The 26,798-nt window shown below is 38.8% G+C and overlaps 3 protein-coding genes and 2 long non-coding RNA genes across 8 annotated transcripts; 1 reads left to right on the forward strand and 4 right to left on the reverse strand.

Moving 5' to 3' along the window:
- Positions 1-385: 385 nt before the first annotated feature.
- Positions 386-7,672, forward strand: LOC311253728 (uncharacterized protein). Of its 2 annotated transcripts, none has more exons than XR_014621839.1 (8): positions 386-1,934; positions 2,803-3,014; positions 3,377-4,050; positions 5,028-5,284; positions 5,390-5,481; positions 5,575-5,685; positions 6,491-6,767; positions 7,017-7,672. XR_014621839.1 is itself a non-coding variant. In XM_084384211.1 (8 exons), exons 2-8 carry the CDS (start codon positions 2,985-2,987, stop codon positions 7,251-7,253), a joined length of 1,467 nt encoding a protein of 488 aa, XP_084240337.1. In that variant the 5' UTR covers positions 386-1,934; positions 2,803-2,984; the 3' UTR covers positions 7,254-7,672. The 2 variants fall into 2 exon arrangements, 1 of the variants encoding a protein (XP_084240337.1); XM_084384211.1 differs by having other exon boundaries at positions 5,239-5,284.
- A 175-nt stretch (positions 7,673-7,847) lies between these two features.
- Positions 7,848-13,344, reverse strand: LOC311253731 (uncharacterized protein). Of its 2 annotated transcripts, XM_084384213.1 has the most exons (14): positions 13,264-13,344; positions 12,943-13,165; positions 12,657-12,729; positions 12,295-12,569; positions 11,824-11,907; positions 11,656-11,730; positions 11,218-11,295; positions 10,889-11,094; positions 10,674-10,773; positions 10,411-10,573; positions 10,211-10,308; positions 9,814-9,961; positions 9,402-9,528; positions 7,848-8,737 (listed from the first exon to the last, which is right to left on the reverse strand). In XM_084384213.1, exons 4-14 carry the CDS (start codon positions 12,306-12,308, stop codon positions 8,385-8,387), a joined length of 1,446 nt encoding a protein of 481 aa, XP_084240339.1. In that variant the 5' UTR covers positions 12,309-12,569; positions 12,657-12,729; positions 12,943-13,165; positions 13,264-13,344; the 3' UTR covers positions 7,848-8,384. The 2 variants fall into 2 exon arrangements, with proteins under 2 accessions (XP_084240339.1, XP_084240340.1); XM_084384214.1 differs by lacking the exon at positions 12,657-12,729.
- A 1,080-nt stretch (positions 13,345-14,424) lies between these two features.
- Positions 14,425-17,233, reverse strand: LOC311253725. 2 transcript variants are annotated; one of them, XR_014621836.1, is made up of 5 exons: positions 17,156-17,233; positions 15,577-15,652; positions 15,211-15,362; positions 14,869-14,979; positions 14,425-14,726 (listed from the first exon to the last, which is right to left on the reverse strand). It is a non-coding gene; the product is annotated as an uncharacterized lncRNA (long non-coding RNA). The 2 variants fall into 2 exon arrangements; XR_014621837.1 differs by lacking the exon at positions 17,156-17,233 and adding an exon at positions 16,932-17,018.
- A 205-nt stretch (positions 17,234-17,438) lies between these two features.
- On the reverse strand, positions 17,439-20,543 carry LOC311253726 (uncharacterized protein). Its single transcript, XM_084384210.1, has 11 exons — positions 20,459-20,543; positions 20,234-20,278; positions 20,032-20,124; positions 19,861-19,935; positions 19,044-19,132; positions 18,843-18,945; positions 18,605-18,721; positions 18,349-18,500; positions 18,048-18,194; positions 17,652-17,712; positions 17,439-17,524 (listed from the first exon to the last, which is right to left on the reverse strand). Exons 1-11 carry the CDS (start codon positions 20,477-20,479, stop codon positions 17,453-17,455), a joined length of 975 nt encoding a protein of 324 aa, XP_084240336.1. The 5' UTR covers positions 20,480-20,543; the 3' UTR covers positions 17,439-17,452.
- Positions 20,544-22,347: 1,804 nt separating this feature from the next.
- LOC311253724 lies at positions 22,348-25,436 on the reverse strand. The gene is made up of 6 exons (XR_014621835.1): positions 25,350-25,436; positions 24,863-25,064; positions 24,618-24,734; positions 23,337-23,536; positions 23,093-23,240; positions 22,348-23,005 (listed from the first exon to the last, which is right to left on the reverse strand). It is a non-coding gene; the product is annotated as an uncharacterized lncRNA (long non-coding RNA).
- Between the last annotated feature and the right edge of the window lie 1,362 nt (positions 25,437-26,798).

Consider the following 26,798-nt stretch of genomic DNA (forward strand, 5'->3'; position numbering starts at 1 on the left):
AATGTATTGGGGTATTTTCTATGATCCACCTTCAGATAGTCTGAAATGACAATCCACATATGTATTGTTTACACCACATATTACTGTTAATTCAAACATTTGCTTGAGAGTGAAGATTCAGTTAGATAGACATACTAGTACATTACTAGTATATGAAATGTGTTTCTATGAGTATTTTAGGCTAATTGGACAGGGTAAATACATAACAAACATTAGAGGGTGTAGTCATTTTTTATTGTCAAAAACTCTCCATAACACAAACAGATAACCATTGTTGAACAGGTCAGGAACGATTAGTTGCTGGAGGGTGAATGGTTTAGCAGAGAGACCTGGTGAAAGTAGGAGGAGGAAGATGAGAGAAATGAGAGAGAGAGTGAGGGGGACAGAAAAAAACAGAGCTTGCAGAAAAGCTTGAAGAAAATTTACAAAAAAGTCTAGTTCGTTGCTTTCTTCTTGGCAGAACACAAATGAACCATTAGTACTACACTAGGGATGAGAGATTCATTAAGCCTGACAATGACACACTGAAAGGATAATGGTAACAGGTGTGAGGCATATTAAAAACAGTGACTTCAAACTACAAAAATATAGTCTAGAAATGGTTGTTTTGGTGTTAGAGGGTTATTGACACTGTGACTGATCTAACTATTAATCACAGTCATGGCCTGTGGGAAGTTTTGGGCCAATGAAAACCCTCATATGTGGACAAACAAAAATTCTGCTGCAGGCACAGGTTTGGAGAGGTGACCATGACCACTGGGCTGAACAGCGTGCATGCTATAGATAATGTGTGAAACATCAACCGCTAAAAAGGCAACTCATACTGAGTAGCGTTTGAGAAGAATGCTTAGTATTTTTACTTAAGTATGATTTTTTTTGCAGTTGGCTGCAGACTGCAGTTGGCCTCACAAAACAATGCCCGGTCCCCCACTGACACTGACACTGAAAATGACTCTTACCTCTTGCTTGACCCCCACTGACACCATATCTCTTTCACTTTGTTATCACTTATGGTTCTGTCTGTCTCGTTATCATGTTGTCTATTTATTGTTTATTGTTTGGCACACATAGCTTCGAGACCAAAACAAATTCCTTGTATGTGAAAACCTACTTGGCAATAAACTTCTTTCTCATTCTGATTCTGATTTTAAGACCAGAAGTTGAAATTGAGTTTTAGTTTTAATATTTTAGTAATGTAACTGTATTCATACTTTAACACAGATTTTCAGTACTCTTTCTACCACTGGGTTCCTCGTACAGAGCTCACAGCGCTTACCAGAGGGGAGGAGTTTGAACAGGTTGTGTCCAGTTGTGCACAAATGTTTCCTACCCGTTTTAATCGCCTGGTTCCTCTGTCGGAGCGCAGGTATGGCTACAGAACCCTGGGTGAGGTGGCTCACTGTAGTACCCACGACTCTCTCCTCTGCTATGGAGCCAGAACGGTGACTTTAAAATTTGGCATCCAAAAAAAAAATTGGCATTGAAAACAAAACCAGTACTGAAAAAGGAAACATTGGCATTGAAACATTTGTATTGAAAACAGTTGTATTGGCATTGAAACAAGTATTGGCACTGAAAAAGGAAACTAATTAAAATAATTAAAATCTGAAAATCTTATTATTTTATTTTATTGGGATTTTTTGTATTTTTCAATGACAATCTTGAGATTTTTTCTTCATGTCACTTTTTTTTCAGTGACAGATTTTTTTACAATGTCAGTATTTTTTCAGTGTCACTGATTTTCAGTTTCAACTTTCTGTCACTGTTTTGGCGTCGAGAGGGAGGGGTCTGAGGGGAGGGGCAAGTAGAGCGTGGTTTGCATATAATTTGCATATCGGCATCCTGAAGAAGTGCGCAACCCGCCATCAGCCCGAAGCCTCTGGCATGGTGGCATTGCTAAAATGTCCAGTCCACCGGGAACTTCCAAACCGCAAGTAAGTCTGTTTTTTTTCTCTGCTATTTACATGTTTATTCACATGCAACCTGGCCTGTTTGGTTAGCTTTTAACGGCCGTTATGTTGTTTTTGTAGAGGTCCGCTGGAACATGTAAGTTTCTAACATTAGCCGTGTTGGCTAACTTAACCTGTGGTTAATGCAGGATCAAAAATAAACACCCGCCAAGCGCCGAACACGGCTAAAAGTCGGTTTTGGCAGAAAAATAAATTAATGTCATGTGTCACCGGCCTGGCGGTAAATACTTGTTGCTGCCAAGTAATAATACATCACAACAGCGGCTAACAGTAACATAGCCTGGGACGTTAACATTGACATGATAAACAGCAGGGCTTCGGCTGTGTAGTTAAGCTACTGACATCCCCAGCACACGCACACACACACCATACAGAGTCTCATCTTTGAGCCGCTAGCTCAGCTTCAACGCAGGTATGCCACAATAACTCTTACAAGGGCCGCGAATTTGCTTCTGGTGACGATAAAAATGTTCCAGCGGACTCTGTTTCCAGCGCGGTCATGGAGAGTCTGAGCAGCTAACTTACTGAGCTGTGACTACCAGCTCTGCTTTTCTCAGTTTACCTGCCACTGACAGATGAGCCAGAAAGTTAAATGTGGACCCTGAGTAAATGGTAGCTAATGTTAAGTCTCCAGCCCTGTGATGTTTTGCCGTTGTGTTTTTCACAAAGACCCTGGCCGAGTGAAAGTTAACTTTAAACGGCTGTTGTGCTGGTTTGGCAGCGGTCCACTGAAACCAATGCTAAGTTATTAGGTGTTGGCTAGCTAATCTGTGGTTAATGATAGTTAGCGTTAATTCTCCAGCCCTGTGATGTCTCTTTTCTTTTTCTTTAGGAGTTAGAGGCCAGTGTTATTGCTGCTGCACAAGGCCTCATAAACGTGCTAACGCAAAATATTCAGCAGCATCACACCCCAGCACAGCAGAATCCAGTGCAGTCACATGAGCAACAGAATCGACAAGCACAAACCCGGAATATTACTTCAGTTCAAGGGAGGTGTTGTTGAAGTTGAGAGAGATGGCAGATTCGCGACCCCAACAGATGACGGTAAGTTAATCAAAATATGTTTACCTATTAACTTTTATATATTTGGCTTTTTGCGCTGACGATCCAAGGAAATGACAAGTTTCTTTAAATAACATCTTTTGTTATTTCATGAATTGCACTGAGTTCTGCTTAGCTAATTTGAAATCAAAATTAAAGTTTTGCATTTGCTCATATGTGGAAAGGGGGGTTTCTAACATTAAATTATTTGATTTAAACGTAATTAATATTTAATTAAATGTGCGCCAATTCAACATTTCTATAGCTGTATGGCAGATCTAAGGTAGAGTAGCTTGTCATGGCAACTTGAGCTCTGATAAATGTGTCATCACATTAGTGTTTTTTTTTTTTAATATTAATTACAGGAACCTTCGATTGTGAGGCAGTTCATGGAGAGAATGCTGAGAAGGCTTCAGGAAGTTCTGCGACGTCAGCCTGTGGATTTGGATTATTTGCACTTTGTTTTAAGTCATGAAGTGGGACTTCTACGCTCTTTTGCCAATGTAGTAGAGCTGCCTCAAGATGTTGTTCGTGCTTTATCTGACTTATTAAGACTTCTTCGTTTACAAGAGGAGAGTTATCCAGCTGCCACCTATGTAGAGGTTCTGGGGGGTGGTAGGGGACAGCCAAAACTTGCAATTTCTAAAGAATGTCTCCAAAACCTTATCGACATGCAGTTGTCCATCCCCTGTGTAGCTAAGCTCCTGGGTGTCTGCAAAAGGACAGTATATCGGCGGATGCGTGAGTATGGACTATCAGTTACGGGATCATACAGCAATATCACAGATATGGAGCTGGACAATCTTGTGCGCTCAGTTAAATTGAGGATGCCGCACATAGGCTATAGAATGATGAAGGGCGAACTGCAAGCGATGGGACACCGAGTCAGATGGGAGCAGGTTTCAGCATCCATGCACAGGGTGGATTCTGCAGGGATCTTGGAGAGAATGGCACGTTTAGGCTGTGTTGCTAGAAGAACATATTCTGTCAAGGGTCCCCACTCACTGGTCCACGTGGACACAAACCACAAACTTATCAGGTGTGTGTGTGTGTTTGTTATGTTTTACAAGAATATTGTTATAATATGTTCATATATTTATATGTATAAATGTTGAAATTGTTTGCAGAGGGAGTCTTGCTTGAGCTTTTACAAATAAGTTCTATTCATGTTTGAAGGATGCTGGTAGATTTTGTATGCTATTACAACATAGGCTATAGATTGCTGGAGCTGTATTACAACAAAACAAACTTTTGTAATACAGTTTATTAATTAAGCTGCACATACAGTTAGTTTGTGCCCCCATTCTATAAAATTTCAACATGTGAATGGGTAGCTATTTAATGATTGTTGCTTAGTGACTCTTAGTCCATTCCACACTGTGTGGATCAGCATGCATGCTGTAAATTAAGAACATTCCTGAAGAAGCCTTGATCATTTTAGCATGGTTCTTTAAGGTTCTTTAATTCAGCGTTAGGCAGTAAATGCAGTAGTTTACCATAAAAAAACAGGATGAGGATGTCATACAGTCAGGAAAAAGTCTACTGTGCCACACATAATGAAACATGGTTATGTGTACAACATTGGTTTAACTGTTACATGAAATAAAGGAGGGAAAAAACAGTCATTTACACACTGAGGCTAGTTTCATTTCATCATATTATAGGGGGATGTCCCGTCTAAAGTGCAGCTTTTACAAATAATTGGACTTCACTCTATGAGACCATCTCAAGAACATCATCTTGAATACTGACAGTTTTTCTTTAAGGTCTTTGCAGTTGTCTCCAGTGAATGTGTAGTCCTCTTTGGACAGTGTGAAATTAATTAATTAAGAAATTATTTAATAAAGTGATGGTAGATGTCTTGTATACCCCCCTAGTAAACCATCCATTTAATATTGTGGAAAATATACCGGAGGATGCTGCCCATCTTTGCTGATTAAACCTTTTTGAATACCCTAATTTTTTTTATTGTAATTTGGTTAAAGCAGAATCATGAAGATAACTTTTTTTTGACAGTATAACTGCACAGTGAGAAAAGAAACATGCAATTCTGTAGGGAAAAGATTCTAAATGTTACATGGGTTCATGGTAAGTTAACATGAAACTTGAAAACCTGGGAAATACCTTGTATGAAAATCTGAATTGACCCACTTAATGATTTGTGTATGTAGAGCTATTATAATTTTAAGAGTTGATACACTTTCTGATAATTTATTTTTCCTTTCAGATATGGTATTGTTATCTTCGCTGGAATTGATGGTTATTCACGAAAGGTAAACATTTGACACTTTTTCAAAAAGCAATGCGGCTGAGCCTAGTATTACCATATTCTATTTAGTGTGGCACATTCACGCAAGTATTTTGTCACTATACTCTAGATAATGTACCTGGGTTCTGCGAATAATAACAAGGCATCAACAGCACTTGGCTTCTTCATGAGCTCAGTTGAAAAGTTTGGCTTTCCATTAAGGTAAGAAAACAGCAAGAGCATGATTGTCTTTTTGTCAAAATTCATTGACTGAAAACATTTGACTTTATCTCTGTTTCTTATGTCATAATTTAGAGTTAGAGGAGACCAAGGGGTTGAAAATGTCGGCATTGCTCAATGCATGTTCACTATTCGTGGCTGTGGCAGAGCAAGCTACATATCTGGGAAAAGTGTGCATAATCAAAGGTAAATATCAAAGTTGTGTTTCTTTTAAGTAACCCTAACCCAATGATTTGTTTTTTGATGCCTAAAGCATTAAAGAATTGCATTGCAAAGACCGTAACACCAACATCTCTGTCCTAGTAAATTTGGATAATCCACAGACTCGCTGTAAACAGTCTTCACCAAAAATGATTTATGTAAAAATGATTTCTGTCATAGAAATTCTTGGGAGCAAGTCAATTCTTATTGACGGCCAGCCGGGGAGACTTGCAACAGTAATACAGAGTGAACACTGCAGTACCAAACCAAATCTGAAGGATACATCCTCACAGGAAGCATTTATCCTTCGTAGGCCTACAGAGATGCACTGTGTCCAAATTAGGTTATTGTTCACCACTTTATACATGCGTGAAGAGTCTTGGATTTTTGTTCAAATCAAGACACCATGCTTACCTAAGTTAACTTAAGTCAATGTTTCCCACATATAGACTTTACTTGGGCGGGCCACCCAGGTATATGGATGGCCAGCCCGGGTATATTTGGCAACCCATTCAACGTTTTGCAGAGAAAAATAGAGAAGCAATCTATTATGTTACAATACATGCAACACTTTCTACAGAGAGTCTATCTGTAATGAAACAAAATATAGATGATCTCAACCTTGGGTTACCTAGGAAATGGATAGCAGTGCATCCATATCAAGACAGTTGCGTCAGTCAGTTCACCAAGCAGGCAGAGAGGAGAAACCAAGTCTGACCTACATTTTGAGTGTCCCTGGCTGTGATTCTAATATTAATACGGTGCACTTTTTGTATTTTTGTTCCTTAAGAGTGGAGCGCTTATGGCGTGACGTGTGGATGGCAGTAACAAGGGTATATTATGAGCTACTTCATGGTCTTGAAGAGGAGTGCCTGCTTGATCCCTCCAACAGCCTGCAGTTATTCTGTGCCCAGTACATATTTGTACCACGCCTCCAAATGGACCTAGACACTTTTACAGCTGGGTGGGATAACCATCCTCTGCGTACGGAACAAAACCTGACTCCCAATCAACTTTGGACCATTGGATTTCTCCAGTATCCTGTGGCTGCTCCAGAGAATCTAGAGGTAGACCTCAAAAATGTTGAATCCAAGCTATGTTTAATCAGGTTTACCCATTGTCTCATATTTTAAGATCTGAAACAATTGTGACAAATAATGCAAAAATAGATCAAATCAGAAGTCAAAAAATGTTTTAACGACAATGTATATTCAGTATTTTCGTACTCTCAACAAATTAAAATGAATTCTTTGAAGATCAAATGTGTGAAGTATACAAAAGGCAAGTGTTATAACAAAATTACTTGCCATTTATAGGATTTGCAAGATCACTTGTTGGACTTCAACCCTGACAGTTTGAGAGAAGATGCTCCTGCTGCTGCTGCTGCTGCTGGTGGAGTAGTTCTACCACCCATCCAGTGCCCTCTGGGGCCACAGGCTATGGCTGGACTGAGGGCAGCCATCAATCCTATCACTCCCTCCCAGGACAATGGAAGAGACATTTACAAGGCTGCGCTTGACTATGTAACATTTCACTCAAACTTTGCAGGATAACATGCAGTCTGCAATATAGAATAGATGTTCAACAGTTTCTGTGATTTCAAAAAAATTGTTTCTGATTCTTAGACAAATGAAATTGTAATTGCTTGCATGAATAGGTATTTGTGCAGAACTATTGTGGAGATTGTTTAGGATATATAGGTTTTACTATGCAGTATATAAACAACTCAGTCTGTCATGGTAAAAAGAGATCCAGTTTTATTCTGCTGTTACTTGTTTTAAACAACCAAATGTAACCTCCCACAATTTTATTGGCCAAACTTTTAAATCTAGTGTATGCAGATATTTTAAACTGGCGTCTTAAATACCATTAGACAGTTATCTCGCACTGCATTACACATCTACCAAACTCAGTATGTCATGTTTGATATCTTGGTAATGAAGAATTTAAAATAAAGCTATGTGAATTTGAACACTTTCATGCTGTATAATGTGCATCTGTATTGTGTTGGGCTCTTAAGTGAAATGCTGGGGGTTTTTTTCAGTGGAAAACAGCACATTAGTTCCATTTTACAGCATAATACTGTAGACATACTCAAGTAAAACACTTCAGTTAATATTCACAATGAAAAAATGATAAAGGCCACAGACCGCATTATGTCCATATTTATTGTTGTCAAGTTAATTTTTGCTGACGATTTAGTAAAAAATCCAAACCCCCACAAAGTTGATTTCACTTAAATGACATGAATTTGCCATACACATGTTGAAACTAATGTGTATGTGGAAGACTGAACAATTTCAACTTTTCAATAGTACACGTAACCTTGTAATTTGAGGAACAGCATCACATTTCAAGGTTTTACATTACATGTACATTTGTCAGTGCGCTGTAAACAAAATGCAAATACAGAGTTCTTAAATGACCTTTTTTCAAATAAACTGTTAGCAGTGATCCCAAACTAAAAAAACAATGCAATGGGAGAATCAAGTGTGAAGAACCAAACCGTAATATTGAGCTGTTTTTATGGTTTGACTTATCTGTATTTGCTATCTGTATTTTTTTTATTAAGACTCTCACAGAACAATAAATAGCTCACTGAACAGATTTAACAAAAATGCCAAAAAAAATTCACAATACTGGCTGACTTTCAAGTAAACATCAGTGGTCACAAAACATGACCTCTACACACGACCGAAGTCTCTACCCATTCTGATTGCTACTGTCATTATATCTCTGAACTCTGTGTATGTTTTCATATGTTCGACAGGAATAGTTATTGTATTTGTGCAGGCACTTACAAGTGGGAAACAAATGTGGTGACCAGGCATTTTCTCATTACAGTGGTGTTCAAATATTAGATTTATTTTAAAATCTGCCCTCTCTGATGGAAGAAGGGGCTTGTGCCTTTGTCCAGTTAACCACTGCATTACTGTTGGGACAGACAGGCTTGCGTGCTTTTGTTGATTCCAGTGCCCTTCACTTAGCAGCTCCTCTTGGGTCAGAGGCTCACACATTTTCTGGTCTTCATTCTGATCTGCATGATAAAACAAATCAGAGTATTTCATTACAATGGAGTAAAAATCCAACACTGCAAGAAGCCAACCCTATTTACCAATTTGCACGATTAATCCCAAAGGCCTATTTCAACTAACCCTACTGCATTCATTTCTATTTAATATACACTGACATAACTGAAAGATAAAAACAAAAGGTAGGAATAGTCCTAGAATAATGTAATCCAAAAGAATACCAGGTATACAGTATGAAATCTTTTGATTACATTTGTAGTGTACTATGTTGTCACCACAGGCATATGTTTCCATTCAACATTGGAGGGGACACATAAGCTTAAACAATATTCCTGCATTCTGGGAATTTTTTTTTTTCTTAAGAAACATGTATTTTGATCTATTACTTATGTCTTTGGGCTGTGGAGGGCAAAGTCCAGAAAGGCTCTAGTGAAGTTCAAAACCTGGACCATTTTGCCATAAGCATTGCCACCCGCCATTACCCACAAAATTAATGTTTCTAAAAAGGAAATCTATTGATGGTCCTTTTTGGTGGAGTGCTATAATAAGTGCCAAATGTAGGTCATGTACATGGAATCATATTCTGCTCTACTCATTTTAGGTAACAGCTGTTTGCATGGCAAATATGTATAGTACTTTAAAATGTGAGAAAGACAGGTTAAGTCAAACCTGTGTTTTCCAGGTCTTGTAGAAAGTCCTGGAGGAAGTTGATGATGGCATTTTCTCTTGCTTGCCTTGGACTTCCCTTCTCACTCAGCTCAGGCACTAGGATACTCATTATGTAATCAGCATCCGGCTGGGGGGGGGGGGCAAAAGGGGGGAAAAAAGGAGGAGGGTTGACTACACATATAGGAACACATAGAAACTTTGAAAAAAGACCACAGGTCCACATTACATATGACTTTGTATTCTTCAAAAACAAAAAAGGTTAAGCAAAGCAATAACAGAAAGTCATAAAAAGATAATGGTATCAATCATAAAGAGATGCAGCTCTACTACTACATCCTGTAGGGTTTCTAAGCATATTATCAAGTCATAGCAGTAAAGCAAATCTGGATGATTTAATGCCCAGAATCCTTACTCTGTCATCGTCCTCTTTGGGGACAAACAGGTTTGAGCAGAGAGTTTGATGCTTCCCAATCACATCCAGAAGGTTGTAGACCTTCATCCCATTTCTAATTTGCTGAAGCATAGGAGTCAGACGCATTGTAGCATGCAGAACAATGGCTCTATTGAGAACAGGGAACAAAGTTTGTCTTGATTTGCAGAAGACCCATAAACAAAAGGGAAATACATGCTTTTTTCCACACAACTAAATTAAGACTAAGACAAGGCTGTACAAATTTATATTTTAAGTTCAAATGCTGCATTTCTAAAAACAGTAATAATACTATTCTGTTATAGTGGCTACTGATGCTGGGTGCATCAAAATGAATTATATAAAAATAAAAATTGTACTCTGGAAAATAAGTACGGACCTTATGATTCTGTCCTTTCGGTCCATCTTTAGCAAACCAGTGTAACCACAACTCACGATTTCATCTGTCAACTGTGTCAGATCAGTTGCTGCCTCCACCTAAAATTACAACAAATTTATTAACAGTATAGCAATGAAATACTGTACACTAAGAAAAGCCTTTAATGGTCTTGCACAGTTGTTCATAGCAGATGTACTCACCTTTTCTATGAGTGAGGCATATTCAAGATCATCCACATCATCTTTGGTCAGCTGCAGAGCATCAAAGTCCCCTGTTGCAAGAAACTGGTAACACCAATTTCTGAAGAAGCATGGTGCTGGGCCACCCTGAGCTAGGCTGACAGAAAACACTTCTCCTGCAGTTCTGCATGTCATCAACAAACAGTGCAGACATTGTAATTGTGACTTTTTACTTTTACTTGCATAAACTGCATAATGTAGGATAACTAGGAAACAATGCAAACCTGTAGAAACCATTTTCTAGGTCACACATAGAGTAGACAGGACTCTTTCCCTTCTTGCCACTGCCCTCAAACAATCGCCTCTCAATGCCATGCATCATTTCTAAATACAATAAATGATGACAGAAAACACCGTTCAGTAAATAAAAAAATATTGTACCTATGAACCTGATTTCAGTAGTGTTTGGTGCGAGAGATTGTCATAAAAGATACATTACCAGTCAAAAATTCTTTGCTTAATGCTCCAGTGTCGATTCCAGCTTCGCCAATGAAAGTCACATTGAGTTTGTTGACAGGGGAGCCCTTCTTCTGTCTCTGCCACTGAATTAGGCCTCTTTGGACGAGGTTGTCCCGGGTGATGCAGATCTTAAAATCTTTGCTTGCATCTACTTGGCTTGCAAGCCACTGGAGGACATCATCGTCACTATTAAAAAGCAGCAAGAAAAAAAGAAAAAAAAAGAGAGAAAAATCAATTACTTAACTTTGAATTTAATGACACCGTAGGAAAACAAATGACTGATGAAAAAAGATGGGGGTAAAAAATCACCTAGACATATCGGCCATAGATACGCTTCCCTCCCGTAGCACACAGCTGTCTGTACTGTAGTTCAACATGTCCTGTAGACTGACAAGGATCAACAAAAACACATTAAAACATTCAATTTGTATGTAATATTCAGTATAATATATCAATGTTTATGTTTCAGCACACCTGAAAAACAATGGTAAAAAGGCATTCTACTGATGTTATTTTGGACCTATGTGTCAACCTAGATGCCCATTGAGTAACCTTGCCATTACACTCTTGTGTTATCACAGCATTTCTTGTGCATTATGAAGGCTAAAATAAAGATGCAAATTATATTTAAATTAATCCCAAATCCCTGATATAGTGCATAGTAGATATATTACAAGGAGACACAGCTTTAACAAAGACAATATGTTGGGGAAATAAAATGTATGATAACATGATAGAATGGCAAACCTTTCCCCACACAGGCTTGCATGCAGAACAATTTCATCTGATGGAAAGCAGCCACAACATATAGGGCATTCCTTTCTGTCCTGTAGACAACAGATATTCAAATCAATTGCACAAGGTCTCTGTCTGCAATTTTACATATCTTTCAAGATATCAGCTCAAAATCATTACCTGGCCACAATCTCTGGACTCTTTGTTAGGGTGCGCAAGTGGTGAGTTTGTGACAGAAAGAACCTCGAACTCATTCTGCCAGTCCTGTAAAGTAACAAACAGCTGTATCCATAAATACATAGGAGGAGAAATAATCAATGCTACGACATACATAGAAACAATAAAAATTTCCGGACACTTTTTTGCAAACAGTGTATTATCTCAACTGTCTATAAAAAACATCTGAGGAACTCAGAGCACTTCATGATGTTCTGAATTATTACAGTACAGGGTTTAATTCTTGCTTCGTAAAGTTCAAATGTATCATTGTTAGGAGTATAGTTTATATATAAGATATTGAGATATGTTTTATGTGTTATGAAATAGTGTTACCATCTACAAAACAATGTGATGGTATTTTACCATTTATTACACTGTGATTCCCAAATATATGTACTGTTTCGCCATATCTTCTCTGTTATATGCATTTACCTCATCATCATCATCTGCTGCAGACTCCATACAACCCTCGATGTGCAATGCTAGGATATGCAGAGGCATGTTTTCTTTGCACACTTGGCATGCAGCCTTAGGCATTTTTTGAAATTCAGTGGCATCAGATGGCAGTGGAGTAAGATCAAGGTCCTGCTGCAGTGGAACAATGTACATGGTCGTCTTCCCAGCACCCGAAACACTGCGAATCAGTCTACCTGTATACCCGTCTACATCAGGAGGAATGGCAAGCAATTTTCTTCTACCGTGGCCACCTGCAAATACAGAAAGTGAGAGAAAGAGTTCTGAATGTTGGTGTTCCTGCACCATCCAAAGGAAAGGTGTTTGAAAATGGTATGCACCTGAAGCCTTGTAGAACAACCACCCTTCCACCCCCTCCATTTTGGGATATTCTTCAATGAGAATTTTATTTACCTGAGAAATCAATAACAGAAATGGGAAAAGGCGGTTAAAAAAGGACAGTATAATAAAACGAATAAAAGTATTTATAACTAATACTTTAAATTGTTTTGTATAGTAATAGCATCACAATAACTACTGTATATTGACAAGTTTAATAGTGTGCATGCAGTTGGACTGTAATGCCAAAATTATGATTAACTTAAATTTAAAGAGTGGTTGCAATACCATTGCATGGCTCATATCATCCGTCAAAGTGAGGGACCTCTTCCCCAACCCTGCTTGGCTCAACTCCAGCTCTTCAGGTGCAGAAGGCGTGCTGGTACAGCCCTTATTCACCAAATATACATACACACTGAATGGCTTACAGACTTTCGGCTTCCCTTGAGTGGTTTGTAAGGGTGAAAAGCGGTTTTTGCCTTTCCTTTTGGTAAAGAAGCCAGGAAATGACCTGCATGTGGGAGGTTAACAGATGAAAATAAATCAACATTATGAAATATAATTTTCCATCAAATAAGTCAAACATATGATCACAAATAAATTAAACACCTGGTCATCTCCTCCTGCACTGTTTGTTTTGTTGTTTGTGCTTGTCGATTCTGTTGCTCATGTGACTGCACTGGATTCTGCTGGATTCACAGGGCTGGAGAATTAACGCTAACTATCATTAACCACAGATTAGCTAGCCAACACCTAATAACTTAGCATTGGTTTCAGTGGACCGCTGCCAAACCAGCACAACAGCCGTTTAAAGTTAACTTTCACTCGGCCAGGGTCTTTGTGAAAAACACAACGGCAAAACATCACAGGGCTGGAGACTTAACATTAGCTACCATTTACTCAGGGTCCACATTTAACTTTCTGGCTCATCTGTCAGTGGCAGGTAAACTGAGAAAAGCAGAGCTGGTAGTCACAGCTCAGTAAGTTAGCTGCTCAGACTCTCCATGACCGCGCTGGAAACAGAGTCCGCTGGAACATTTTTATCGTCACCAGAAGCAAATTCGCGGCCCTTGTAAGAGTTATTGTGGCATACCTGCGTTGAAGCTGAGCTAGCGGCTCAAAGATGAGACTCTGTATGGTGTGTGTGTGCGTGTGCTGGGGATGTCAGTAGCTTAACTACACAGCCGAAGCCCTGCTGTTTATCATGTCAATGTTAACGTCCCAGGCTATGTTACTGTTAGCCGCTGTTGTGATGTATTATTACTTGGCAGCAACAAGTATTTACCGCCAGGCCGGTGACACATGACATTAATTTATTTTTCTGCCAAAACCGACTTTTAGCCGTGTTCGGCGCTTGGCGGGTGTTTATTTTTGATCCTGCATTAACCACAGGTTAAGTTAGCCAACACGGCTAATGTTAGAAACTTACATGTTCCAGCGGACCTCTACAAAAACAACATAACGGCCGTTAAAAGCTAACCAAACAGGCCAGGTTGCATGTGAATAAACATGTAAATAGCAGAGAAAAAAAACAGACTTACTTGCGGTTTGGAAGTTCCCGGTGGACTGGACATTTTAGCAATGCCACCATGCCAGAGGTTTCGGGCTGATGGCGGGTTGCGCACTTCTTCAGGATGCCGATATGCAAATTATATGCAAACCACGCTCTACTTGCCCCTCCCCTCAGACCCCTCCCTCTCGACGCCAAAACAGTGACAGAAAGTTGAAACTGAAAATCAGTGACACTGAAAAAATACTGACATTGTAAAAAAATCTGTCACTGAAAAAAAAGTGACATGAAGAAAAAATCTCAAGATTGTCATTGAAAAATACAAAAAATCCCAATAAAATAAAATAATAAGATTTTCAGATTTTAATTATTTTAATTAGTTTCCTTTTTCAGTGCCAATACTTGTTTCAATGCCAATACAACTGTTTTCAATACAAATGTTTCAATGCCAATGTTTCCTTTTTCAGTACTGGTTTTGTTTTCAATGCCAATTTTTTTTTTGGATGCCAAATTTTAAAGTCACCGTTCTGGCTCCATACTCTCCTCCCTTGCCCAATATATCCTTGAAGAAGAAGAGAGATATGAACAGTTAAGGTTGACATTACAACACATTACAGGTGTTTGCTGATATGAAATGTAGCTCAACAAAGCCAAAAAACTGCAACTGAGCGCACTGTTATGAATCAGAAAACTGGCATTTATACCTCCAGGGAAGGATTTGTATAGCAATCCACAGGCAGTGCAAGGTTCAATAGTGTACATGCTTTTGAGTTCTTCTTGAAAAGCAGAAGAAAACTTTTGAAGATTCACAACACCTATTGAGAAAAAAACAACACATTAATACATAATTAAAACACAGAAGGAGGCTAGTGAGGGAGGCCACCAAGACACCTATGACTACTCTGAAGGAGTTAAAAGCTTCAGCAGCTGAAATGGGAGAGACTCTGTATACAACAACTGTTGCCCGGGTTCTTCACCAGCCAAAGCTTATGGGAATACTTTTTATAGGCACTGTATATACATTTGCTTACGTTATTGTTACTTACTTTGTAGCCATCTGTAATGTGCTCTCTTCCGGAACCATTTACTTGATACAATGTCCCTAAACGTCTTGCATACAAGTGCAATCTTTGCGATGGCCATCTCCTTCCATGAGGATGACTTCCAGAAACACCTCCACAAGAAGTTCATCAGAAAGCTGTGCAGACAAATTCAAATAAAATTTTAAAAATTACTGCACCAAAACTTTACTTGAGTATTTATCCAAATTAGAACACTGATGTACTTTGTACCTTTTGGCATATATGTGGATGTGTTGGGTTGCACAAAATGTCAGTGAATGATGATGATCGCTTATGACTGGTAATTACTATGCAAGTAAAAATTGTAGTTATCATTGAATAATAAAGTACCTCCTCAAAGTGCGTTGTGTGAGGCCCTCCTGTTGTCTGCACACATTTGGCACCTGGGGCAGTTCCACTTTCCAACCTGCCAAGTCATGGAAAAGGCATTAAGTTTATTTGTGGAAGCTTGAATATGTAACTGCAGCACTTGAACTCTTTCGTGATTAGTTGAAAAACAGTGGTGTGATGATACACCCAGCTCATGACAGAGACACTACATGATTTTGGGTTCACGAGAATGAGACGTTTTTTGAACACTATTTGCAAAGACAACTTCAATGATGAAATATGTGACTGGAAAAATAGTGTTTGCACAAAATGCAAAACAATGCTGATCCATCGTGAAATGTTTTAAATAGTTCTTATCTTGTAATGAACGTCATTTCAGTTCTAGTGTGTGACCTTGTTACTGAACTCCTTTCCATAAATTCAAATGAGAAATTAATAGATAATAATAATAATAATAATAATAATAATAATAATAATAATAATAGTCTCTCAATACTTAAAGTGCAAACACAGACTGACACATTTTTTGTTCAAGCGTGATAAAGACAGCTGGCTACAACTACAACGACAATTTGCGTAAATTGTCGGTCACAGTAGCAACACCATGGTTTAGCATCTGAAGCTCGCAGTCACTCGCAGATGCTTGTAAAACTTCGGCTATGCTATCTGTGGGTGTCTTTGCATAGTGCTCGTGTTAGCCGCAGTGTACGGCACTATTTTGTAGTATTAGTGCTTATAATAGTGCTTACATGTTGTTCCCGTCTTGTCTGTCACCGTGTGCCGCTTATTGCTTCCACCAAGCACTCTAAATGTTGCCAGTTGAACGTCAGACTCCGTTATACGAGCTGCCGCTCTGCATTTGTTCTGTAGCTACTCATATCGCGAGACAGCTTTTAACCTCCACGAAAAATAGTTTAACGATTTTATATCGCGAGATCTCGTGGTACGGGATGATTGTTGATCACTATACTAATTTGTGACATTTGTGATGCTGCAATAATGTCATTGCTTAATGTATTAGAAAATGACATAGACTTTATTTTCTTCAAAATTGCTCTAGGGGCTTCTGTTAGAAATTCAAAATGTTTTTTATTTTGAGATGTGTATTTTTGTGCCATTTTTAGACGTTCTGTTGTTTTAAAAAAATATATTGACACTTTTACACAGTAAATGTTTTTATACAAAAATGGACTACTGTTATCAAATATCCACTTGATTTGACAAATTTGGATGGGTAACGCTACATAAATAGAAGACAGACTTGAAATATTGCCCTATGCTTTACCACTCACCTAACCCTAACCCTAACCCTAACCCTGACTTGCAAATACTGTTTCTAAATGTTAATACATTACCATTCCATCTTGTTCCACAAAAAGGTGGTACTTAGCAGAATACATTCTGCTTCATACCGGCAGATGCTGAACCGCTGTGTTAGCCACTCGATGACTACCTGGAACAATTTTTTATTTTATTTGTCATTGTAGTTTTATTGTCACAATTCATTTAATCCCCCGGGCAAGAAATAATTAACTTTTTATTTGTCTAACTTGGATACAAAAAATTATGTTGTACTTACCTCTGGCAAAATGACCTCAATTAAGTAGGCATCTCTTTCAGCAACAGCCACTTGTTTGGCAACAAGCCCTTCTAACCTGACAATGAGTTCTCCTGTCTGAAATATTGATAATGACAACATTAATATTTGCCTTTATTTTCATATTGTATGCGTTTCATACGTAGAGACACCATGAACTATTTTTTTCATTTGTAAGGTGTTTATTAATATATTAGCATTACATGCATGTATAATCTTTACCTTTATGTCGTCAAAAACAGACAGGTGGTCAGCATAGAATACTTTCAGTGTTGGGTCTTATCCTGTGTTCCTGAACAGGTACATTCTGTTTGACAGAATGCGACCTGACAGAAGATCTATCTCCAAACACTGAGAATACAAAATAGTTTAATCAGTCCAAATACCTTTAAAAAGCAACATGTCAGGTTTGAAAAAGGATGTCATTATTCTTTCAAACCAAACCCCAAACCCAAAAAGGGAAATCTGTCAGTAATACCTTGATCTCTTTGTCAGTCAAAATGCTGTCTGCCTGGGTGGATTCCACAATATCTTTATCCCTGCAAGAAGTAAAAGCATGAACTATGAGGTCGGCTTGTAATTGCAATATAGCAAAGACATGTATTTGAGAAAATGTTCCTAATTGACTTTTGAGCTGGAGGACAACACTTAAAAACATTGTAATTTCTTTGAAAGTCAGCTTGCTAAAGTACCGTACTACTAGCACAATTTAAAAACATCACTGTTCAACAAATTATGGTCATATTTCATACAGTAATGACAGAACGATAAAATTACAGCAAATTATTTGAGATATTTTATTAGGTTTTTTTTATTTATTTAATTTTTTTTTTTAGGTTATTTAATGGAACATGAGCATGTGTCATATACTTACAGATATGTAGTCATGTCGCGATCACAACCACAATGGAACTCTCTGGTGGTCCAGTCTCCTTGCACACCTGCGCATTCAAAATGTATCCAACCTCCACAGCTTTTACACTCGAGCCAAGAAAAGTTTTTCACTTGACTGTGGAGTGTTCTACAAGACAAATCGAAACAGTCTATCAGCTTATTCGACTATATTTATCTTAAAACTGTAGACACCTTTATTATGCTCTACTTTTGTATCAAACACCTGGCATTAATCATTACACAAATGCTGCGTATTGCTGTTCAATTTCTTTCTTCAATACCTCTTTGAGCCAGTTACCCGCTGAAACACGCAGGCTTGTTTTTCCCAGGCTAAGCAATGACAGTTGGAGTCGCTTGCTTTTTTTTCCTGTTGCTGAATCCTGTCCTCCTCAAATTTTATTTTTTCCAGGTCTTCTTTGGTGAGTGGGAAAGTCTGTGTGAATGACAAAAAATAAAAAAATAAAAACATAAATAACATTACTCTGAATTCTCTTTGAGTAAACATTGGCTTTAAGCGAAAAGTTTAATATATCTGACCTGAACACTCAGGCCTTTTATCATCTCAGCCGCATTGTGTCTTCTTAGAGTTCGACACTGGTTGAGGGAGAGATCGTCATTGCTGACATCTCTGTTTTGGACCTCATTCTCAGCTGCCTTTTTTTGGGATAAAAACATAGTCACAAATGGCATACAAAACAGTTATTTCTTGTTGTCATCCTGTTTGTGTGTTTTACAAATGATGACAGCTCCTACAAAGCTGAAACAGTTTACTTACCGAGCACACAAAGATCCCACAGTTATCATGGTCTCTCAGCCTCCACTGCTTTGGGAATGTGACCTTCCATCCCTTGAGACCTCCGTGGTTTCTGAAGACATTACTTTGATAACAAAACATAAGGGGTCACATTTCTATGACAGTAATTCCCTTGCCTAAATTTTTGAACCACCCTCTGAATTTTGTGTCTTCACTTCTCACCTCAGAAGAGCCATGTCGTCATCTGTCATTGTTGTTTGAATCCTCAAAGAATCGTACAATCTCAATTCTTTGTTTGAGAAGTCTAGTACCTAAGTCATAAAGATACCAGAAGCACATATATCTGCAGTTACATCTTTTGTTTTGTCTTACAGAGAAAAAGTAATGCTTTTGATAGCCACAGTGATAACTTTCTAACCAAGTTATCGGTGCATTTATACATTTATATATTGTCCATCAGTCTCTGTCTTATCACACCATTAAGGCTATACAAAATAACATATCAATTATACAGTACATCATTACAAATGTTCTTACCTAATGTTCTATGACTTTTTTATTGCAGCATGTCCACTGTGTGAGACCTATATTTATATGCTGGACTTGAGTAAATATGATTGTCTTCTTAAAAGATAAAAATGCATATTTACATGTCAAATATGAGCTCAACTACCATGGGGGAATGCAAAACTCCCCTTTAGTAACTGATAAAATGTCTCACATTACACTTATTATTTGTGTTATTTATTAATATAAGTGTTAAACATTTCTTGCATAGTATTTCAAATATAGCATCATATGTTTATTGCATTCTTCATTCTGAATGCATGTTTGGGTGATAACTTTTATACTACTTTGGCTACTGTTTACCTGCTGTTCACTTTAATTCTTGAAGTAAAATTACACACAAATTTAACATGTTGCTAACACTTTGCTGCAGCAAACATGGTCCAAGCATCTCTTTTGAATAATTATAGTGATATACATGTGTTTAACATCATTTTTATGACATGGTTGATGTGCTGTCATGTTGGCCTACCCAAAGGATAAAGTGGTTTCCAGTCTCAGGAGTGCTGTGACCCACAAGCCTTGGCAGAAATATTCGGTCTGCAGTCTAGTGCAGTGGAGACAATAGCGATTTCAGTATTAAATGTCCATGTTAAAAAGACAGATTGTAAAGACATACATCTTTCAAGAATGGCAAACCCACCTTTAAGTGTTTGACAGTTTTGTCCTGGACATGGCCATTTCTTATCCAGTCCCGACTCCACAGAATGTTGTCAAAGTGAGCCAAACTCACAGACTGTGCAGTGGGGATAAAGATTTATAAGTGTTACTGTCTCCTACCTTTACTGAGGATGTTGTGTTTGTTCAGAATTGACAAAAGCATACACACAAGTACTTCATATTACCTTACTGCAGGCCCGTGTAATCTGTGCCACTCTGAAATTGACAGCCTGAATAAAAAAGATGGTGATATCAGTTTTTGCAGGATTTAGCACATAAAAATTGTCACCACACACTTGAGTGCACACTGACATGAGCCACAGCATTTATCTTTAGTCAGACTGCATGTCTGACTGTAAACATATACGTCTTAATAGATTTAATAATGTTAACAGTACTGTCATACTCACATCATCTGTCAGCCACGGCATCGTCCATGAGGTGTCGTCCAGTAAATCCAGAGGGCAAACACTCTTAATGTCTTTTATTGAAATCTGGAACTTTCTCCCGATTTTAGTCAAAACTTGATTTTCGTCCCTAGATCCAGTTAGAAGACTTTTCAAAGTGCTCTACAAACAGCAGTGTTTTCTATTAGCTTATACAATTCATAATCATTATGGAAGTACAAAATGAGAAAAGTTATGTTCACATTGTACGATTTTCAAACTGTTTTTATGTGAAAAACATCAGATGCAGCTACTAACCTTGTCCTCTTCAGATATGCTGTAGTTGCTGGCCTGAAAAGTGATGTCTTGGACCTTGTCTGCTGGAACAGCAATAGGTGGCGGTGGAAGTGGCAGTGTCCCACTGCGGTGGAAGTGGCAGTGTCCCATATATTATTATTTGGTCTTTACACATGTATAAAGGCACTATTCCTTAACAGCGGTGTTATTTATAATGTAAGGGTGTATTGCATGTCCTCGGTTGTTAAATAATGGAAGAGCAATGCAATAGGTTGCATCCTGTGTGCTGTGATCACAGAAATACAGAATTTTAGTTTTTCACTGTCATAGTTGTGCGGGTGGTTCATAGTGTCACAATGTTTTTTATAATACAACTCCTATATTTCTACTCCCATATACTAAACACACCACTTGAGTCTCCAGCTGGTCCAGAATGCTGCAGCACGTGTACTGACAGGAACTAAGAAAAGAGATCATATTACTCCTGTATTGGCCTCTCTGCACTGGCTCCCTGTGAAATCAAGAATAGAGTTTAAAATCCTTCTCCTCACTTACAAAGCTGTTAATGGTCAGGCACCATCATATCTCCAGGAGCTCATACTACCCTATTACCCAACTAGAGCATTGCGCTCCCAGAACGCAAGCTTACTTGTAGTTCCTAAAGTCTCCAAAAGCAGAATGGGAGCCAGAGCCTTCAGTTATCAAGCTCCTCTTCTGTGGAACCATCTTCCTGTTTTGGTCCGGAAGGCAGACACCCTCTCTACCTTTAAGAGTAGACTTAAGACCTTCCTTTTCGATAGAGCTTATAGTTAGGGCTGGCCCAGGCCTGTCTTGGACCAGCTCTTAGTTATGCTGCTATAGGCCTAGTCCGGGGGACAAATGACACACTGAGCTTCTCTCTCCTCCTCTCCTCTCCATCTGTATACATTATGCCTGTATACATGCCCCATCTCTGCATGTCACTGACTTCACTTCTTCCCCGGAGTCCTTGTGCTCTCTAGTCCTACAGGCTCCCATGGATCCTGGCCGCGCCCGGTTCGTGGATCGTGGATGCGCCTACTGCTATGGCCCTGCCTGATTATGGATGCGCCTACTGCCATGGCCCTGCCTGACACCCACCACTACTGTCGCTAATATTAGTCATATCTCTGTTACATACGTTCCACTACTATTATTGTAATGCAATACTACATACTATCCTTACCGTTAACCACTACTACTGTTATCACTAGTAATCACATTTCCATGTGCATTTCATTGTTGTTGCTGTGATGCCTCTTTATGTGCTTTCATTCCTGTCAACCATCCATTATAATTGTATACATCGTGATCTCGTTGATCTGCTCTGTACATGCGACATCTATTGCACGTCTGTCCGTCCTGGGAAAGGGATCCCTCCTCTGTGGCTCTTCCTGAGGTTTCTTCCGCATTTTTTTTTTCCCCTGTTAAAAGGGCTTTTTTTTTGGGCAAGTTTTTCCTCACTCAAATCGAGGGTCGAAGGACAGAGGGTGTCGTCTCTGTACAGATTGTAAAGCCCTCTGAGGCAAACTGTGATTTGTGAATTTGGGCTATACAAATAAAATTTGATTTGATTTGATTTGACCACTGTTGAAAACATGTAAACAAACCTGAAGACCTGAAGACCAGTGTGCCCAGCGGACCCAATGTCAGGGGCACGGATGACAGTTTTCTGATGTCATCAAGGAATTTGTTGTTAATGCAGCAGTTGTGCATCTCCAACAAAATCCTCACTGTCTGCTTGAAATGTACCTCGTTCATTTGGGTGAGCGAGTACCTGGTAGCTGCTAACTCGCGATTCAGCTGTTCTGCTACAGATGAATTTATTTTGGAGCGTAAATTGGGGCACAAGTTCAAACTCCTTAAACTTTCCTCTGGTCTCTTCTGGTGGAAACGGTCGTACAATGCGTACCTCTCAGTGGTTTTGGTAACTGGATGGGGCAGTATCCATCGGTCATCGTTTTTTGTTGGTGGTTGTAAGGGGGAATGTGTACTGAGGTTTTTTACCCAGGCCATTTCAATTTGGAGTTTCTTTTCTGCTGCACTTGCCAAATTGTCTGTGGTTGGTGGACACAATCGCCCTGCTTCGATTGTTCATGTGTCTGGCAACTTGGCCAGACACATCTGAGATATAGCATGTTGGGAATGCTTTAAAACTAAGCAAACCATCAACATGGTCCCTAGCGGACTCAGTCCAGAACAAAAAGTTCAAATAGTAGACCACTCCATGAGGGCAAGAGAAATGCAGTACTCCACCTGTAAATAATAAAAGAAAGCATAAACATAGAAAAAAAGACCAACGACACATAATCATTTTAAAGACATCTCATTTTGAAGTCTAACCTCCAGTCTTTTGCAGCTTCAAGAAAAGCTTTGGGTACACTTCCTTGAAGTTGACGAGCTCCTCCAATCTGTTCACGAGGTCAGTGACAGATCCCTCATCACTGACACCAAGTGCATTACAGGCCTCTTGCAGGTCTTTCTTTAGAGGCTGTGGGTGTTTTGGACAGTAGTAGTTTTTTTGTATTACATTGTTTAGACAATATAAATGACGAAAATAACTACTGACATTTTCAATATAACACACCTTCTTCAATTCAAGCAGGGACAGAATCGTGTCTTCATCCAACTGCTTTGCTGGCACTTTTGAATCTTCTTTTCTTTTTTTCATGCCTTTCTTTGCCTCTGTTTTTGGCAGCATGTCCCCCTTTCTAACATCCTCCCCCATCCAAGGAGCCAATGTTGAGTATGATGTCTTGGTCTCATATGGGTTTCTAGTTGATGTACCTGGGGATATTTTTAAATGATAAAAATAACTTTCATTAACATTAACAACATACTCTATGTAATTTATAGATATGCAGGCCTGTGTACTGCGTGTGATATGTATGTCCAATTATACTGTTTTCCGGTTACTCTGAATAACGTGTTTTTTCTTTAGCTCACTCACAGTCCTGGCTACCTTGACAAAACTTAAAATGCACAATAAGTGACTTTAAATGAGGGAAAACATACAAATCCCCTCAAAGAAATAACAACACAGAAGACAGCACCTTGGTCCCAAAAATAAAATGTAAATCAGTACATGTGCAGTAAGCCAACAGAAAAGTCCTATATTCATTACTACAAAATATGAAATTGGGCTGATTTTAAATGAGCATTTCTAGCAAAAAGTGTACTGGAAGCATTCATGATCGTTGTTGTGGACTGATGGCTGTGATCTGTATGCACTTTTTATATCAAATGAATTATGTGAATAACAGTTTACTCTGGACAGAACTCACTTAAGGGTATACTCCCTCTTGTGGCATAAGCGAGCAACAATGTGGTAAACTTTTATAACAGGTATATATAGTCCTGTCCAGCTTTGATTATAATTTTGGCCACAGGCAAGTGATGAGAGATCAGTGTGAATTTTCTGTACAGGCCATTCAATTCTTTTGGATGCATACTTAGAAGAAAAATGAGGGTTGTGAGTGATAAAAAAAATTTAGTCTTATTCGACCAAATTCTATTGTATTTTGTGAAAACGCGAGGATATCTCCCTTTTTCAAATTAGATGACAAACCATAATTAAAAGAACACTCTTTTTTCCAGTTTTCGTTTCAGAATAGGCAATTGATTGATATGAAGGTACACAGATAAGCTAATAATTACCTCACAAAAGTTCACTTGTAGCTTATAAAAACAAATCAAAGTTATGCCAAAAGTGTTTTCAATTTTCCGTACAAGAACAATGTAAATCAAATGTTAACAGTTTCTGTTTGACAAACCCATCCCCTTTCCTTGAGCCATTTTTGTCTTGTCATGTAAATGTGGTTATGGGGCCTAGGATAGGAACTTTAAATGTCTAATGCAATAAACTAACCTGATATAAACCCCTCGGCGATCATTTACTGTCTAGCTGTTCCCATGCGCTGTTGATGTTGATGCTGAGGTCTTCTTCTGTGAGAACCTCTGGATCAGGCCTCTTCTAATGTAGAGACTGCAAAAAGTCATCATATTAGCAACAGCAGTGTAGAATGATATAAACAATAGCTGTTATTGATAATTAGCATAATTGCAAACAACACTAAGTTTAGTTAGATGTTCATGTATACACTGCAGGCTCACCTGGTATGTCAAAGGCTACCTTCCAGTTTGCATCTGCGATAACAACTGGAGGGCAGTCCCCACACTGGTAACAACTGAACATGAATCTGAAGTCTGTCAATGACAGAAAGTGGTGAAAAGCTCTTCGAACAGTTTGGTGGTGGAAACGGTTGTCATTGAAGAATGACAGGGTTGACGGCATGCGACCAGGAGCGGTTTTGTTCTGAGAAATGCATAAAAACCTGAGTCAAAAAAATACATCCAATTGCTGTTGTCACACACAACAGTCCTGAGACATAACTTTTCTGTTACCAATAACCTCAACGACTACTTAAAATAGAGAGTTAGTACATTTAATGATGTCATAACACGTAAAGCATTATATAGTGTCTAATTTCAATGAAAAGTAGCTTAAAATAAAGAACAAAGGCCCCTGGCAGTAGTTCATCATTATTTGCATGACAGATGACGTTCAATAAAGATTTTCACTCTAAACATTAACACTTACGGTCAATGCAGAAAGCAGAAGTTCACATAACGGGAGGGTCAGGAAGACACGGTCATTGAAATTGTGGAACCCAGACTTGTAGTCCTGAAAACGCACATGGTTCTTGCATAGGGGACACTGCTTGATGGCCAAATGAAAACAAGATGACAAACAAACACAGATGAAGACTTAATATGTACAGTATGTGTAACATAATGACTGATAGACAGACAGACAGACAGACAGTCAGAAAGGACAGACAGAAACAGATGCATGTTTTTTAAACTATCAACATCACTTGCTTTTTTTAATGTATGTGTAGCCATAAACAGTTGCCTGAGTGGTAATAATGTTGTAGGGCAGTAGATCTGGTGGTGTGGGTCCCGGACAATATGGGCAAGTGGTCTCTTCTGGAAAGAAAACATTGGGGGGATCCTTCTCTTTACTTCTGAGATCCACTGGTAGCTCCTGGAGTGGTGGGATTTTCTTTTTAGTATACAAATAGTTGGTCATTTGACATACATTTCTGTCATTTTCGGCATACGCTGAAATTTCAGCTTCCAACATGTGTATTTCTGTTTCCAGATCGTCTATGTCATTTATCAGGATGTCTGAATTAGGCAGGAGAAGATCTGGGGATTCCTGAAAGATCCACCACATTGCCAGCATGCGGTGGAGACAACAATGTGATTTCCCAGTCCCTCTACACTGGCAGTTCCACTTACCAGACACTGAGTCAAAGGTTACTCTAGTGCGCCCACATTTGCACCAGTTATCCATCTGGCCAGTGTATATAGAGAAGAACACCCATCTTTTGGAGTATCCCATGTCACCATAAAAGAGGGGGTATACTGTGTCCACTACATTTTCTAAGGCAGCTTTATGCATGCTCTCACACTGGTCAGACCACTCCTGTGATATTAATCCCTTGTCTTTCATTGCCTGCAATGACTGGAAGGTCAGGCTGGCAGGTGGGCTACAGTTGTTAGAAAAAAAAAAGCGTCGTAACCGCCATTACGCGTTTTTTCGATGGCACCATTTCTAAAAATGTTGAGGGGCCACAACAATACAACTGACCACCTATTTTAAGGCTTTTATGAAAAAGTGAACGGTTCACCTCAACTTATTGTAACGTATTATAATTCCAACTCGAACACAGCAACTGCAACTTGGCTGTAAACTTCGGTAATGGCTTCACGTAAGCTTGCTTGTAGAATTATGACAAGGTGATTCGGACTTTTTCAGTTAGAGTAATTCCATTGCCAGTCTAGCATACTACTTAAATATTGTAAGGAATACTGTAAAATCATGGAAACCACTTTTTTTTTTCCTTGTGAGAGCTTGTATGCGAGCAAAACTTACCAGCTATGTCTTCAAGTCATCAGGTAAACACTGTCTCTGGTATCAAAGAGTGGTAGACGTACTGACCTCACGCAACACACTTGAACTATGGGTAATGGCTTAGCGCTG

Source organism: Pagrus pagrus (genome assembly GCF_965226575.1).
Source record: "Pagrus pagrus genome assembly, contig: HAP1_SCAFFOLD_39, whole genome shotgun sequence".
Lineage (NCBI taxonomy): Eukaryota > Metazoa > Chordata > Actinopteri > Spariformes > Sparidae > Pagrus > Pagrus pagrus.

Coding starts and splice junctions, on each gene's coding strand:
- LOC311253728 (XM_084384211.1), top strand. CDS start 2,985: ATGGCAGATTCGCGACCCCAACAGATGACG. Junction 4,051..5,238: donor ACAAACCACAAACTTATCAG/GTGTGTGTGTGT, acceptor TTTTCCTTTCAG/ATATGGTATTGTTATCTTCG. Junction 5,285..5,389: donor TTGATGGTTATTCACGAAAG/GTAAACATTTGA, acceptor ACTATACTCTAG/ATAATGTACCTGGGTTCTGC.
- LOC311253731 (XM_084384214.1), bottom strand. Junction 11,731..11,823: donor AGTCCAGAGATTGTGGCCAG/GTAATGATTTTG, acceptor TCTACAGGACAG/AAAGGAATGCCCTATATGTT. Junction 10,574..10,673: donor CTAGAAAATGGTTTCTACAG/GTTTGCATTGTT, acceptor GATGACATGCAG/AACTGCAGGAGAAGTGTTTT.
- LOC311253726 (XM_084384210.1), bottom strand. CDS start 20,479: ATGCCGTGGCTGACAGATGAT. Junction 18,501..18,604: donor TAAAAGGCCTGAGTGTTCAG/GTCAGATATATT, acceptor TCATTCACACAG/ACTTTCCCACTCACCAAAGA. Junction 18,195..18,348: donor CGGGTAACTGGCTCAAAGAG/GTATTGAAGAAA, acceptor TTTGTCTTGTAG/AACACTCCACAGTCAAGTGA.